General features: G+C 37.9%; 1 protein-coding gene across 7 annotated transcripts in view; it reads right to left on the bottom strand.

Annotated features, from left to right (window-relative positions):
• PTPRZ1 (protein tyrosine phosphatase receptor type Z1) overlaps positions 1–17,736 on the bottom strand; it is a 387,789-nt gene that overhangs the window by 80,779 nt on the left and 289,274 nt on the right. For 4 of the 7 annotated variants that reach the window (XM_075345051.1, XM_075345052.1, XM_075345054.1 and 1 more), the window contains 4 exons: positions 6,988–7,073; positions 5,182–5,202; positions 4,805–4,901; positions 3,082–3,164 (listed from right to left, as the gene is read on the bottom strand). In XM_075345051.1, coding sequence (XP_075201166.1) covers positions 3,082–3,164; positions 4,805–4,901; positions 5,182–5,202; positions 6,988–7,073 — 287 coding nt within the window. The remainder of the gene's footprint in view (positions 1–3,081; positions 3,165–4,804; positions 4,902–5,181; positions 5,203–6,987; positions 7,074–17,736) is intronic. The other 3 variants (XM_075345050.1, XM_075345053.1, XM_075345056.1) reach the window with 1 other exon arrangement.

The following is a 17,736-nucleotide window of genomic DNA, read 5'->3' as shown; positions in this document are numbered from 1 at the left end:
CTTTTAATGAACATTAATTTTTTTTTTCTTTCAATATCTCTTGCATTTTTTATCCTCAGCTTCACCATGTCAGCACCCATCTCAAAGATTTTTCTTCTTTTTTTTAATAATGTAAATGATGGACAATCTGCAGCAAGGTGGCTGCCTGTACCAAATACCAACTTTTAAGAAGGGGCAAGATCAGAAAATTGGTATAGAGGAGATTATAAAATCCCAGAACAGTGTATCATATATATATAGGTATATAAGTTCTAGAACCCACTTTGGATATTGTAGAGTACACAGTCAATGCCAAAAGTGTTGAAACCCTTGAAATTGTTAAAAAAAATAAATAAAGTAATTCTCAAAAGAAAATCATTGCAATTACACATATTTTATCATACATAAGTTTATTTCCATTGTGTGTATTGGAACACCACAAAAAAAACTTAGAAAAAAAGGCAAATTGGACATAATTAAACACAAAGGCCCAAAAATGGACTGGACAAAATTGTTGGCACCTTTCCAAAATAGTGGGTAACCAACCTTGTTTTCAGCATTTGATGTTCGATCAAACTCACTTATGGCCAGTATCAGGTGTGGGAAATATGAAAATCACACCTGAAACCAGATAAAAAGGGGAGAATTTGACTTAATCTTTGCATCGTGTTTGTGCGTGCCACACTAATGCCGGCGTCAAACGGGACGATAAATCGCATAAGCGATCGCACCCGCCCGTCATTTGTGCAGCACGGGCAATTTGTTGCCCATGGCGCACAAAGTCGTTTCCCCCCCCATCACAAGTACTTACCTGCCGGACGACCTCGTTGTGGGCGGCGAGCATCCTCTTCCTGAAGGGGGAGGGACGTTCGGCGTCACAGCAACGTCACACAGCCGCCGGCCAATAGAAGCGGAGGGGCGGAGATGAGTGGGACGTAACATCCCGCCCACATCCTTCCTTTCACATTGCCAGCGGGACGCAAGTAAGCTGTGTTTGTCGTTCCCGGGGTGTCACACAGAGTGATGTGTGCTGCCTCAGGAACGATGAACAACCGGAGCACAGGTGGACCGACATTTTGAAAATGAACGACGTGTCAATGAGCAACGATAAGGTGAGTATTTTTGCTCGTTCACAGTTGTTCGGAGGTGTCACACGGTACGATATCTCGAACGATGCCGGATGTGCGTCACTAACGACGTGACCCCGACGACATATCGTATGATATATCGTACCGTGTGACGCCGGCATTAGAATGGAGAACAGGAAGAGGAGAAGAAAACTGTCTAAGGACTTGACAATCACAATTGTTGAAAAAAATACCAACAATCTCAAGATTTCAAGTCCATCTCCAGATATCTTGATGTTCCTTTATCCAAAGGGCGCAACATAATCAAGAAGTTTACAATCTATGGCCCCGTAGCTAATTTCCCTGGATGTTAATGGCATAAAAAATTGATGAACAGTTGCAAAGCAGGATAGTACGGATGGTGGATAAGAAGCCCCAATCAAGTTCCAAAGAAATTCAAGCTGTCTTGCAGGTTCAGGGTACATCAGTGTCAGCATGAACTATCCATCAACATTTGAAGGAAATGAAACAGTATAGCAGGAGACCTATGAGAACCCCTTTGCTGACACAAACTGAAAAAAGCTAGACTGCATGTCACGATTCCTCTGTGCAGAACATCTTCCACACTTGGAGATGCTCTGTGGTGCTTACAGACCTGGCAGTGATATTATACCTCTGTGCAGAGCATCTTACCTTCCTTTGATACTGAACTGGCAGCTTGGTTTACTACACAGGATTCCAGGTTGGTTCTGGAATCGGAAGGAGGGGCTGGTTACTCAGCTGTTCCTCCTTCCGAGTAATTGCTTAGGCTTCTTTACTGAGCATGCTCCCCCAGAACCTTGCCAGTTGTATTTTCTGTTGTATGGCTGTTAGCTTATGTGTTGGCTTGTGTTCTGATCTTGGTTTTCTGACCCCACAATTTTATTTGACTTCTCTCTGCCCTCTCCCTGTTCCTGTCCTGATCGCCTGCCTTTGAGCCTGGACTGTTACTTGACCACATCTCTGCTTTCTCCTATATATCTACTACGTACTCTCCTGGTATTCTGAACCTCGGATTGTGACCAGACTACGCCTCTGTTCACCCCTAATGATCATATGTGTCCTCCTGTTACCAGAACCCAACTTTCCTGACAACCCTTTTGTCTATACAAAATATTTTGTCGTATGGTAGTGACTAGCATCACACTGAAGTTTGCCAAAATGTACTTGAGTAAGTCAAAATCCTTCTGTGAAAACATCTTGTGGACAGATGAGACCAAGATATAGCATTTGGTAAAGCACATCATTCTCCTGTTTTCTGAAAATGGGATGAAGTGCACAGTGCCTACAGTCAAATACTGAGTACCTTGATTGTGTGCAAGGCATCATGAAATCTGAAGAATACCAAAGGATTTTGGGTTGGAATGTAGTGCCCAGTGTCAGAAATCTGGGTTTGTGTCTTAGGTGATGGGTCTTACAACAGCACAATGACCCCAAACATACTTTATGAAGCATGAAATGAATAGAAAAACCCGCTGGAGAGTTCTGATGGGGTCAGTAATGAGTTTGAATCTAAATCCCATTGAACACCTGTGGAGAGATTGTAAAATTGCTGTTGGGAAAAGGTGTCCTTCAAATAAGAAAGGTCTGGAGCAGTTTGCAAAAGAAGAGCGGTCCAAAACTCCAGTCGAGAGGTGTAAGAAGCTTGTTGATGGTTATAGGAAGCGATTGAGCCCAAAGGGTGTGCCACCAAATATTAAGATGAGAATACCAACAATTTTGTCGGCCCATTTGGGGGTTTAGTGTGAAATTATGTCCAATTTGCCTTTTTTTTCCTCTTTTTTTTGTGTTGTTCCTATACTCACAAGAGAAATAAACATCTGTATGACAAAACGTGCAATTGCAATAATTTCCTTGAAGAAATGCTTCATTTCTGGAACAATTTCAAGGGTGCCAACACTTTTGGCCATGACTGTAAAATAACATATATTAATAGACATCACTTGAAAGGCAGACATACAGACTGAATGACTGAATATAATGAATATTTACTTACATCAACATAATTTGCATTAATGTAGTCAGTTGGTTTTCCATCCTTTTCTCCAACTTGTGAAAGTTTAACTCTGCTGTGATCAACTTAATGAAACAATTTCAAACAGACAAGTTACCATGAATAGATTTCAATATTTCCATCGTCATCACTGTTATTATTTGTAATTAACATCAAATAATTAAAGGGTGCTAAAATACAAAATAAATATTACAATTTGGTCTAGATCAGAGGTCTCAAACTCTTATGACTTACAACCAGAGATGTATTGTATCAGGGCAACTTTGGGCTACCACCCAAGGTACAAGACTCTGAGGGCCTATTGCCAGATTGCCCTTATTATAGTATTTTTCACCACTGATTTTCATCAATGAGCTGGGATGGCACTATGACATAACCGCACCGGCTGCATTATTTATCTGGTACCTGTCCAGTATAGGATGGAAGTGGCAACATGGGGAATTGTCTGGAGAGGGAAAAGTTTTTTTGTTTTATTTTAAGACAAAGTCGGGAAGAGCTCCATGTGGATGGAGTGGGGGTGGCAGAGAGGGCATGAAAATGTAATGAAATGTGGGGGTGGGAGAGTGGACATTGAAGTATAATGAATTGGGGATGCGTGGGAGAGAGGACATGTGATTACAATGGATTGGGGCAGTGGGTGGGAAAGAGGACATTAAATTGTAATAACTTGAGTGGGTGGGAAAAATGAATTTGAATTGTAATGAACTAGGAGGTGAGTGGGTGAGAGGGAGACACAATATGGCATTCCAATACATTGGAGGTGGTATAAATGGTGTGTAATTATATTGAATTGGAGGTATGGATAGGAAAGAGGACATGGAATTGCATTAGGAGTTGGGGACTTGGAAAGAAGACATGAAATTGCAATACATTGGGTGGATTGAGAGTTTAGAGGTGTAGGTGGAAGAGAATGAATGTAATTGTATTGAGTTGGAGGTATGGATAGGAAAGAGGACATGGAATTGCTTTGGAGGTTGGGGGGCTAGGATTGAAGACAAGGAATTACAATAAATTGGGTGGATACAGGAATTGGAGGTGTAGGTGGAAGTGAATGAATGTAATTGTAATGACTTGGGGGTGTTTGAGAGAAACAGGACACATACTTGCAATGAATTGGGGGGGGGGACAGGACACAGGGAAGGGACTTGTATCAAATAGGAGGGGAGATGCAAAGTGGATACTTTATTTTTTATTGGCTGGAGGAAAAGTGGCTAAGTATAAAGAATAGGGAACACAGTAGTGGCTTATCAATTTATAGTTTGAATGGTGGGCTGTACAGGGGCCAATTATAGATTGATTCTGTGGTCTGGTCCATATCTGTATTCAGGGGTACAATGGGGGGGCTTTGTTTCTATTGTGGTCAAAGTTACCATGTAGCTCCAGTCAAAATGTAACAATGCAGCCCAGACTATATCGGTATTGTCTAAGTGGCCTGGGACCCCATTTTAGCTTGAGAGTTTTTACTCATCTTTTTTCTTGGGCTGACAGCTATCTACATTGTATGGGCAGGTTATTAATATATCACTTTAGTGACTATTGCAACCAAATGCTTTGATTAAATGTACTTATTGATTTCCAATGAACTTGTATTGTTATATTTCACAGCACTGACTAATTCAGTGTTTTATAGAGAGTTAAATATCTTTCCGTTCTAGATCAAATGAAATACTTTTATCTATATTCCTTACTTCTTTTTCATACTTACATGCCACAATATTGATGTATCTGTTTTTATTCTTGTTGTCGGGGTGGTTGGAGTTATCACATGTGATGCCTGAATCCACGGTGCAGTTCTGAACCTCCTATAATGAAGAGAAACAATTAGTCCAAAAATATCACTCCCTAGGCTATGTACATCCAGACATTCGGTTCTGCTCAGTCAGGTCTCTGCTGCTTTTTTGTGGGTAAAATAGGTTACTCTGGTATAGTCATTATAATAAGAGCCAGTGCAGAACGATATACATTGGAGGGGTCAGTGGGACCTATAATTACATTGTGAACAGAACCGAGCTGAAGTGGACTGTGATATGAAACACGTCTAAGCCATAACTACGCTAGGTAAGGACAACGAAACATTCTTACCTGATAAAACTCTTTCAGTGTCTAATGAGGGAGTGAATAAAAAAAATGACATAAATTTTACAATGTGAACGTAATAGGGAATGATAAATAAAAAACAAAATGCAACTTATATATGATAGCAAATAATGTTTAATTTCTGTGGAGAGGAGAAAGAAAGGCCATAAATCTTTATACAATGGCGTTCCCACATAAATTAAACACAAAGCATGAGAAAACCAAAAGGTGAACGTGTAAGTATGTAGCTCAAACAGGTCAGCGGAGGTATAATGTAGACGGGTATAACAAGTTATAGAAACTAAAGATGACACAGAGATAGCGAGCATCGGTCAATAGGGTGGATTCAAGGGCACGTGGACCTGCCTACTGGAAGGGTGAAATCACTAACAAACTCCCGCAAGTTAATCTGTAGAGGGAGGACACTTAGAAATGAAATATTGTACAGACCATACAAATCATGGACCCTGGGGTGAAGTGCTAGAGAGAGTACATGGATGTAGTGCAGCTAACGAATCATTACTGACATGAGACCGACCATCAATTTACAAAATAAGATAGCATTATTGGATCAATGGGAAGCATATGCTTCATTGTCATAACCAATAAAACAAGCTAAAAGAAAGGGTAAACCGGTTTTATGGTACAGGTGTACTGTTGGAAAATACTGTATTTAGGTATCTAGATAGATGGACAGACAGACAGATAAATTAGTAGACAGATATATTATATTAGATGGATAGAAAATAGGTAGATTATAGATTATAGATAGTAGATAGATTAGATAGCCAGAAAGTTAGATAGTTAGATAGATAGACAGACCGATAGATAGCTAGATAGATAGACCAATAGATAGATAATAGGTAGATAGATGGATAGATTGATAGAGAGATGGATAAATAGATAATGGATAGATAGACTGATAGACAGATAGATAATAGATAGATCGATAGATAGATGGATAGATAGATAGATAGACCGATAGATAGATAATAGGTAGATAGATGGATAGATAGATGGATAGATAATGGATAGATAGACCGATAGACAGATAGATAGATAATAGATAGATCGATAGATAGATCAATAGATAGATCCAGTAATAGATTGATGACATAGATAAATAGATAGCTAGATAAATAGATAGATATACAGATCGATAGATAGATAATAGATGGATTAATAGATAGATAGATCAATAAACAGGTATGATAGCTAGATAGAGAGATTATAGGTAGATAGATAATACAATAACACATGACAGCTATCTAAGAACTGGTATTTTATTTTGCCATCTTTTCGGCCTCATTCACACTTCAGTTTTTTCACATGCAAGAAAAAAATGAACTAATTTTTATTAGTGTTTTGGATCAGAGTTTAAGCAGTTTTTGGTCAGTATCTCAGATTTTTCCGTGTCATCAAATTTTTCTCCTATGCAAAAAAAATACCTGAAAGAAGGTTTTTCAAGACTCTTGTAGGAAAAAGTGAAAAAAACAAATAGCTCCAGAATGCATTTCTGATGACATCAAAGTAAATTACCATGAATGAGCAACTGTGATCCACCACCTGGATGAAAAATGCAAACGTCTCGCCTTTTTTTCTGTAGACTATCAAACTTTAAATAAAAATGAACGTGTTAACATCCCCATAGACTATAATGTTTTTGTTCTATTTTTGAAAAACACAGCTAGAACGTGCATGTGAATGAGGCTTAATATGAAGAATACAATGTCACTTACTGTAAATTCCTTTAGAAGTATACATATGGCAATCATAAGTATAAGTACTAAGTTCTATGATTGTAAGGTGTACCTCAAACTCTTCCGTGAAGCCACTGTTTGCATGTAGGTCAGCGACATGTTTCGGGAACTGCTTCATCGGTATGGCTCCAACATCATCTGAAAAATATAAGCACAGAAATATTTTCTCATTTGTCATTCTCTCACAAGTCCTCATAATGCACATAAAGTGAGAATTTTACTGTACAGTTTTAGCAATAAATAACTATATAGATCTATAATGGTTCAGTGGAATCTAGTAAGGCGTTTCTCAGATAGAGGCAGGAAATACTGATGTCAGCCTGCACTAAAACACTTTTTTGAAGTAGGAATAGATATAGAGGAATCATATGGTTTGGTAACATATTTCAGACGTTGTCCCATGGTAATCAAGTTGGAAATCACTGATCTACAATATTAAACAGTTTATGAACTTTTTTTTCTCTTTATTTTGACATTATCTTTTACACTTATGTTATTTTACTGTCATTATTGTCATATACTTGGGTTTGTTTTTGTTTTTTTATGGGAATTTTAGCTTCAATTTATTTTTGAGCAAAGATTGGTTATTCATTTTTATCAACCTATGCATTAGTACACTTTTCTAATCTGTTATTACATTTATAAATTATGATTTGCATGATTTTTTTTTAAGTCACTTCCTTTTTGACACATGGTATTTGATGCCTTGTTTTGCACCAAATTCATCAACGTGTCATGAATTTTACACAAAGCCCAAATTTTTATTTTCTGCCTTCAACTGCCCTTGACACCTCGAAAATCACGTGGAATCAAAAGGAAAACTGTGGCAAATTTTATCCATATATTTTTTTTTAAAAAATTGTATGTCTTGATTAGGTCTAAAACATTAGGAGAAACCAGATTGATGTAAAAATCAAAAAGAAAAAAAAAAAGAAAACTTGAATAAAGGTGCAACTTGTTTGATGAATTTGTCACAATTCAAAAAGTCATTAATTGAGGGGTAAGGAAGAGGGAAACATTCCAGCAAAGGATCCACATCCAGAGGTATATAAAAATAACTTTTATTCAAAAATCCATTAGAAATCCTTCTGTACAATATTACTGGCAATACATCTAATGCAGTCCCTTAAAGGGAGCCAATCACCAGGATTTTCGTATATAACCAAAAGCCAGTGCTATACTGTCACTATCAGGCTGATTCTCTACATACCTTTAGTGGTTAGCTCGGATGTTTAGGTTTTGAAACCCAAGAAAGTAAAGTTTATAAAATCGGTAGCTTCTTGAGTGACAGCAGCTGAGGATCAGATACTATCTGGGGGGTATGCATAGTTATCCTCTCCCCCTTTTAGAATTAGCATAAGTATTGTACAAATGATTCACTTTTTTCCTTGCAGGACCTGTGTGAGGTCATACCCATGTGACCAGACGGTATGTAGAGAATCAGCCTGATAGTGCCAGTATAGCACTAGCTTTAGGTTATATACAAAAATCCTGCTGATTTGTTCCCTTTAAGACTTCACGTTTCGGCTATTTATGGTCTCATGGTCTTGAAGAAGGCATAAATATATTGCTATGTTTATATACCTCTGGATGTGGAACCTTTGCTTGAATCTTTCCCTCTTCTTTATTTCATATGCAGTAACTCCACGGGAACAACGCTATCCACTACTACAAGACTGGTGAGCTGACCGTTTCTTTACTTTTTCTAATTGAGGGGTAGTCACACCAAAAAATTGGAGGAAATTGCTTGATGAATCGGGCCCCATGGGTACAGCTGGTTATGCTATTACAGTAAACTGAGGTATCACTGAATGGACAGTGAGCCCATCACCTAATGTTTCCATGTCTATATACTATAACAGTAAAAATGTAACTGTGGCAGAAATATAATAAAACATATGAGTTCTCAAACAGGTATTGACCTGCTTGGAATCCAACCCAAAGTTACAGATGGTAAATAATTAGTGATCTCTCATCCAAGTGAGTTTTCTTGGCACTGATGTTCTGACGGAAAGTGCTTACATAATAACGTGAGGGTTCTGATTTGCCACAAATCTCATTTAATTCTTTGTGAACATCTGAAAGATGTCCTCAATTAAAGTGACCTATTGTAATATGAAAATCAAATGACACCCGTAAGATACGTTTTGTATAATGTAAGGCAACGTTGAGTGGTGCATTAAAATAAAAAAAGACTACCCATGGCTAAGAATTAGTCTATGATGAGATCCTCAGACTTTTCCAAGTTAGATGTCCAAACATGTCACAAACCATTTCACATCTGTACTTCTTCTACTTCTGGACAGTTAAGAAGAACTAGAGTTTCGAAAATCAGTGCATGAAATATCATTTCACAGTGTGTATATTAATAAGTGTTTCTTTGACAAAGATACATCAACGTATTAATGCAGAGCTGTTATTTACATCAACAGATGTTCACCATTTAGACCACCTAATAACTTAGTCTTAAGATAACAAGAATTTGTTGATATGATATTAGCGCCCATCTGTTCTACTTCATAGATGAGTGGAAATGAATACTAAAATTGAATTATCTTGAAAGCCTAAAAGAAAAAAAAAATCCACATATGTGCAATTCCACCTTCACACTTAAAAGGCGGCATCTGGCAGCAGGTGTGTGTTTTATAATTAGTTTCAAATACAGTAACAAGCAATAACAGCTAAATGAAGGACTCGCTCAGGAAAGCAGCTGTGCAATCCAATAAATAAATATTAACCAGTAGACAGTCGATATTGAATGCAAAGTCTTGAGAAAAAGATTTCATATGTATCAGAAATAAAGTTTGCATAACTACAAAGAACTAACTTCAATAAATAGTTGGAAGTTGCCAAAACTTATCACATTGAGAATGTAGCTGCTAAATCCATAAAATAAGTAATATCAATCAAGCCTTCTGCATTGTGTTACCCATAAATGCTGGCAGAAATCATCTATACTGACCAAAGATTCCCAACTCACCATCTATTATACTTAGGGTATGATTTCTGTATAGTCACTTCTGGCCAAACATAAAAACATAGGAGCTCCTATATTTTCTCCTAAGTTATGGTGGTATGAAAAAAAGAATAAATCCATCAGTGAGATAGCAGAAATGTTAGCAGTGGCCAAATAAACAGGAAAAAAAAGCACATTGGTGAGTTTGGGAGCTCAAAAAGGCCTAGACTTCTACGGAAGACCACAGTGGTAGATAATAACAGTATCCTTTCCTTGGTGACGAAAAACCCCTTCACAACATCCACCCATAGGAAGAACAATCTCCAGGAAGTAGGTGTTTCAGTATTCTAAGTCTACCATATTGAGAAGACTTCATGAGATCGAATGCAGAGGTGCAAACCATTAATTAGCCTTAAAAATAGAAAGGCCAGATTATACTTTGCCAAAAAACATCTAAAGAAGCCATCCTAATTCTGGAAAAGCATTCACTGGACAGAAGACACTGTACCAGAAAGATGAGAAGAAGAAACCATGGAAAAAGGCTTGGAATTGCTCATCTAAAGCACACCACACCCTCTGTATAATATGGTGGAGGCAGTGTGATCGTATGGCTATGTATGGTCCTCGGAGGGACCAGGAGAGAGGAGAACACAAGTGGCTGTACTGCTAAGCACGTCAGCGTCCCTGCTGCAAGGAAGCAGTGGCACAGTGCAGGGATGCCGGCGTTACACAGAGTTCTGGCAGTCAAAGCCTGCAAAGGATTCTTTACAAGGTACTAAAAGCTAACATTTTATTTATGCTAAAATTAATTTGTCCAATTATTTTTGAGCCCCAGAAATAAGGAGCTTTTGTATAAAAATAGTTGCAATTGCTAAACATTTCATAAGATATTTTTTTTCAACACCTTTAATTAAACTTGAAAATCTACACTTAAATTAAATCTCAGTTATTTCCTTTTAAATGAAAATAGAGGCAAGCAGAGTCCAGATTATAAAGATTCAGTCACTATCCAAATATTTCTGGACCTAACTGTATTGTATATGTATTGGCTTTATATAGGTCAAGGTGCTGATTTTCCTCCTCAGATATTATTAGAAACGAAACAAGGATTTCAGATTTTTCTTTTATTAATCCTTTCCAAACTAGTTGATAGTTAAACAAGACATTTCACTTGCCATAAATATGTGTTTTTTTACCTGGTGTAAGTGCTGCTGTTCTCCTAAACCTACTGTTATTTTACTTTTGTCCTTGCACCCTTCTATCACTGAGATATGCCCCGTTTTATGTATGAAAATGTATGGAAATTTTGTCTTGTTATCCAATCAGCCATAGTCCTCAAGAAAACTCTCATAGACAAGAGCTAAGAAATCTGCACAGTTGACTAAAAAGACTAGTTTTAGGGTATGTGCGCACGTTGCTTTTTACCTGCTTTTTACCTGCTTTTTTGCTGCTTTTTCTTCTGCGCTGTTTAATGCCAAAATGGATGTGTTCTTCTATTCAAGCAAAGTCTATGGGAATTTGGGTTTCTTGTTCACACTATGTTGTTCAAAATGCTGCCTTTTTGAGGCAGAACTTTGGTCAAAAACTCAGCTTTTCAAAGAAGCAACATGTCAATTGTTTTTGCCATTTGGGTTTTGCACTGCAAAGCTGAGTTTTTGACCAAAGTTCTGCCACAAAAAGGCAGCATTTTGAACAACATAGTGTGAACAAGAAACCCAAATTCCCATAGACTTTGCTTGAATAGAATAACACATCCATTTTGGCATTAAACAGCGCAGAAGAAAAAGCAGCAAAAAAGCAGGTAAAAAGCAGGTAAAAAGCAACGTGCGCACATACCCTTAAACATGAAGAAGAGATGGACAAATCTCAGGAATAGAGAAGTGAAGGAGTAAAATAAAAATAACATCAGCTTCAGGAGTACAGAAAGCAGTCACATCAGGTAAAACAAAATTACATATATAAGGCAATTTACAGGTCTTCTTTAATTTAGCTATAGAAACAAAAAGCTCTATTTTTGGATGTCAAAAGGAAATTAAGAATAGAAACAATGCCTTCTCAATTATTTACTCACATCGTCTTCGTATTGGTTAGATTTATGGAGACTATGTCACCAAATACTCAGGAATATACTTGTCACTGTTCAACTAGACAACTCTGCCATGATTAGATTACATAGTTGGCTCCAGGAATATGGCTATATGGTTTTATACTGAGGAACATGGGAGTAGAAGGGATTCAGATCACAGCCCAGTGATATTTACACTGAAAACTAATCAAGAAGGCATCTAGACCCTTCTGGAAGCTTAACCCCAGCTGGCTGAACTTAATCGGTACTGTCACTAGAATGCCTGATCACTTAGAATGTTTTATAAAGGTACAAATAACAAATAGACCCTAGAACTACCAATTTATTTTTGGGATTTGTTGAAAGCTTATCTTAGAGGTTGCCTCTCCTTTACCATATCATACATAAAAAAGGTAACCTCCAAATAGGATATAGAAGTAGAATATAACTTGAAGGACACAGAATTAATTTATGCTACAAGCCCTTTGAATGAGAAAAGACTTAAATGGTTACGTCTTTATACACACCATATGGAAGCTAAATTCAAACGTAAATTATATTATTTGCCCGTCAATCTTACTTTGAATTGGAGGACCAATTGAGCAAACTACTTTCCTTTATGGTCCGTCAACATAACCCCTCACAAGCTATACTCAAAATACAGGCATCTGATAGGACGACTGTTACATACACGGAGAACATTATCCATTGTTTTTGTGAATACAATAAAAATTAGCATACCTCTAGATGTGATATTAAAATTTCACACTCTCTTTCCTAGCTGTCTGATTTGAAGTTCCCTAGTTGGAGTACTCACCAGCAAGCTCTTTTGGATGCTGACATTACCGTAGAGGAAGTGAACGCAGCCATATTAGATATGGCGTCGGGCAAGGCACTTTGGCCAGAAGGACCACCTTTGGAATTATACAGCAAATATCAAGTGGTTCTGGCACCTCAGCTGTTAAAGGTTTTTTCACAATTCTCCCAGGGGAGCCCATTGCCGGACTTTTTTTATGATGCTAACATTATAACAATATTGTCCTGCTGAGGAAGGTGAAAGATCCACTGGACTGTGCTCCTATTGTCCTATCTCCCTAGTAAATGTAGATTATAAAATTTTCATTAAAATTTTAACTACCGTGTTTTTCCAAAAATAAGACCTCCCCCAAAAATAAGCCCTAGCAGGGATTTTCAGCATTTTCGGAGAAAGGCTTAAATATAAGCACTCCCCTGAAAATAAGCCCTAGTCCCGGATCAATAATGAAGTGTCCGTGCAGCTAAAAAAGTTACAGATACTGCAGGACACTTCATTATACACAGCGGCACCCGGCAATCACACTCACCAGACGCCGAGCAGCAGGACCTGCAGTGATCACACACCCGCACACATCAGCTCACACACACACACACACACACACACACACACACACACACACACACACAATCAGATCACACACACACCAGATCTCACACACAAACATCGGATCGCACACACAGTCAGATCGCACACATAATCAGATTGCACACACAAACATCGGATCACACGCAAACATCAAATCACACACACACACACAAACATCGGATCGCACACGCATCGGATCGCATACACACTCACCTCATCCAGTGACACTGATCTCTTCTCGCCGGGAGAATCCTGAGAGGCAGTGCGGTGCAGCGCGACGAACAGGACCTGCGGCTGGACACGTGACTTGCTCTCATTTCCTGCTGCCGTAAGTGCTGGATGTGATGTGATGTGATGTGTGTGTGTGTGTGTGTGTGTGTGCCTGTGATCGGATGTGTGTATCTGTGATCAGCTGTGTGTGCCTGTGATAGGATGTGTGTATCTGATCGACTCTGTGTGGCTGTGATAGGATGTGTGTATCTGTGATTGGCTGTGTGTGCCTGCGATCGGATGTGTGTATCTGTGATCGGCTGAGTGTGCCTGCGATCGGATGTGTGTATCTGTGATGGCTGTGTGTGCCTGCGATCTGCTGTGTGTGATCTGCTGTGTATATCTGTGATCTGCTGTGTGTCTGTGTGTGTATGTGTGTGTGTGTGTGTGTGATCTGCTGTGTGTGATCTGCTGTATGTGATCTGCTGTATGTGATCTGCTGTGTGTGTCTGGGATCTTCTGTGTGTGTCAGCGTGTCAGCTAGCAGCAGGGTAGGACGGCGTGCAGCACCAACAGGAGATCACAGGAGGACCTGGGAACCTTGCAGACGTCCTGGTCTGGTGAGTATGAGTCTCCTGGGAAGTGGGGGGGTCTGCTTTTTTGGGGGGTAAACTTACCCCCAACCGTGTTTCTCCACGAATAAGACCTGCTCCAAAAATAAGCCCTAGTGCTTTTTTGAGGGGCAAAAAAAAATATAAGACAGTGTCTTATTTTTGGAAAAACACGGTATTAGGCTCAACAAAGTAATCCTTGACCCAGATACAATTGTTATACGTGGCCACTAGGGCTAAGGTTGTGTGCACACCTTGCATTTTTATTGCGCTTTTTCATGCATTTTTGCTTGCAAATTTTCACAAATGTGTAAGGAAATCTTTATGCCAGCAAAGTCAATGAGAATCCTGAAGTGTTGTGCAGACGTTCAGGATTTTTTCCTTGCAGATTTGGTTGCAGATAAAATCTGCAGCATGTCAATTCTTTCTGCACTTTTGGCTGCCTTTTAACCATTGAAAGCAATGAAAAAAATGCATTAAAAACATATATAAAAATGCATCAAATCGAAGCAAAATCACACGTTTTTGTCACAACATTTTTCCTGCCAGGATATGCAGGTTTGCAAAAATCTGCAACCAAATCTGCAACGTGTGCATGTAGCTTAAAGTAGTCAAAAATGGTGTCTCATCCACATCCTTTTAACTGAAGAGGGAACCCATCAGGGCCTTATATCCGGCCCTTTTCACTCTTGCCATTGAAGTTTTAGCAATTAGAATACGTTCTTCATCGTTACTTAAAAAAATTAGTATAGAACAGAAAATATTTGCTTTTATGATGAAGACATGGTAATTTTTATGAACCAGGTTGAAGCCACATTGCAACATGCCTCTTCATTAACAGACATGTTTAGTAAATACTCAGGTATATCAATTAATTGGGACAAATCAACGCTAATGCCACTCTCCCTACTGATCAGCTTAAATTATTATCTTCCCTTCCTATAGTAGATCGCTTTAAATACTTAGAGATTATTAAAATTAAAGACAGTTAGAGGAAGACGTTGGCTGAATAAATCAGCCGACATATGCATGGAAAGATGTGGGCTGCTCAAAGACAGGGAGACGACCCATGACGTATAAAGCATGCCATGAGTCATTAAGGGTTTAACGTAATCTTGCTTCCAAAGTTTAATTATATTCTACAGTGTAGTGTGGTACCTGTTCCTAAAACCTTTTTTACATCACTGAATTTGCTGATTATCTTTTTATTTGGGGTAATTCTAGGCCTAAACACAAATTCTTTACTCTTAATAAACCAAAAAAAGAGGGGGGAGTAGCTTTGCCAGAGTTCTTCCTTTATTACTTGTCCTGAAAGCTGACAGCATTGAACAATTGAATGCCAGAAGCACAACTGACCAACTCTGATAGTCATTTAGCTTGGGCAGCTAAAACCAATTGTCTATTGGTCTTTCTGGAGATGTTCCTAAAATGTTGCCTATACTTAAACTAGCACATTCAGTTTGGAGGCAGGTAAAGAGGGTGGTTCGTTTTGATCAGATAATAGCTGAAATGCCTCTGTGGTAGAATCCATACTTCTCATCTTCATTATCTCATCCATCCTCTCAATTCTGGTGTACCCAAAATGTTATTACATTAGGCAACATATACAAACAAAATGTTTTGTTATCTTTTGAGCAATTACAACTCAGATACAATATTCCAAGGTCCTAGTTTTTTAGATATCTTCAGAACTCTAAACTCAACTGAGCAATCAGGGCGCAGAGACGGCCTTTACCTTGATAGGGATTCTAAAATCACATGGCCCACAAGGTCTCATATGTTCCTTATATATTTAGATGCTTCCTACAAGCGCAGCAAAAAATCCATTGGTAGTAACATCTAGATGGAAATTGTTGATTCCTTCTATTCAGGGTAACAACTGGGAGGAGATATTGGAATCTCCTCTCCATGTGTCTCCCTCCATTAATAATAAAATTATTCAGCTCTATATTATCCACCAATCATATTTGAAACCTTTGAAGGTATTTCTGATGGGATGACCGCCCACTTCAGAATACATGCGCTGTCATACTCCAGATGCAAGTTTTTGGCAAGAGATATGGGCATGTTCAATTATTTTTTCTTTCGGGCAGGAAGTAATGTCTTTGCTTTCCTCTTTGGTGTCCATCCCCATTCCACTTGACCCCATAACTCGCCTGTTTGGTGTTCTCAAGGAAGAAACATGGAATCATCATATGAAAATTTTCCTCAGGGAAGCCATGTTCCTTGCTAAGAAAATTATAGTCCTACAACAGTTGGGGGTTACCCCCTGACTTTACAGCCCTGGAGTAATACAATTATCCCATAAGGGTAGGGGGCCATTAGCAGAAATTCTTCAAGGTCTGGGTCTTTTGGAACTTCTAACCCCTAATAAGTATCCCAGGTAATTCACCCTATAACCACCTAAGTAATTCATATTAGTAGAGATAGGTAGATCTTTAGATCTAATGGATTTTTCCGGTACTCAAGCGGGAATACAGTTTGGAGGGATATGTTTTATTAGGAATCCTTTTGGGCAGTCAGCTGTAGTTTTTCTTTATAGGTTACTGTAGTGTTTTTGTGGTTGTTAAATTACAAGCCAGTTATAACCATTGATGTCTTGAGGATATCCAAATCTATACTATGACATTTATATTGGTTATGAGGAAGACATGACTCTATATAAACCAGTTTGATATTATAGAATACTTTAATAGAGCAAATGTTACAAGAATCATTTTATGTATGTCTGATAATATACGTTACTTTGGTAGAATTTACTTTCATGTAATATGTTGTGTAACAGTTGTTAATAAAATGAATTAAGAAAAAATACAGCTGTACAGAAAATGTATACATGTATGGGCTTCTTCACGCTGGCATGGAGTACTGTGATATGTAGCCCCTTACTCGAGTTAATGAGTTGCATTTGAGACCTTTGCAATGGCAAGAAAAGAGCTACAATTCATGTAACAAATAAATAAAAGAAACTACTCTTGGCATAAAGTAAGCAATTTACATGGAGGTGAAGTAAAACCTAACTGTATATTGCACATTTCATTACTTATTTTGCATCGGCTTAAAGTGTTACACTTAGGATGGCATGATATGTCTTAAATAATGCTCACTATTAATATTTATGGGAAGGGTATTAAGGTCATCATATATCACATTTCAAAGTGGGAAAAATATAAGTCCAGAAAAACAGATAATAGGTATAATATTCCAGGGTACCATGGTCCCAAGCCTTTTTTTGTACAGTGCACATAGAGTGTACATATCACATCAATCCATATATATATATATATATATATATATATATATATATATATATATATATATATATATATATATATATATATATATATATATATATATATATATATATATATAAAATGACACTTTATAAATTCACATAAACACTAGTGGGAATTGTGGTTCGGGGAAGTAAACCAAAATGTAGATTTTAATGTTTAGACAAATAATTTAGCCTCTCTTAAATCCATGGTGAAATAATAATTATTGAGCATTATAAGCCCTTAAATAAACAGGTAATAGTAATAGTTAATATTTGATGC

This window comes from Anomaloglossus baeobatrachus, chromosome 4 (assembly GCF_048569485.1).
Source record: "Anomaloglossus baeobatrachus isolate aAnoBae1 chromosome 4, aAnoBae1.hap1, whole genome shotgun sequence".
Lineage (NCBI taxonomy): Eukaryota > Metazoa > Chordata > Amphibia > Anura > Aromobatidae > Anomaloglossus > Anomaloglossus baeobatrachus.
The sequence above is the reverse complement of the archived record's forward strand: the minus strand, read 5'-3'. Positions and strand labels throughout refer to the sequence as shown.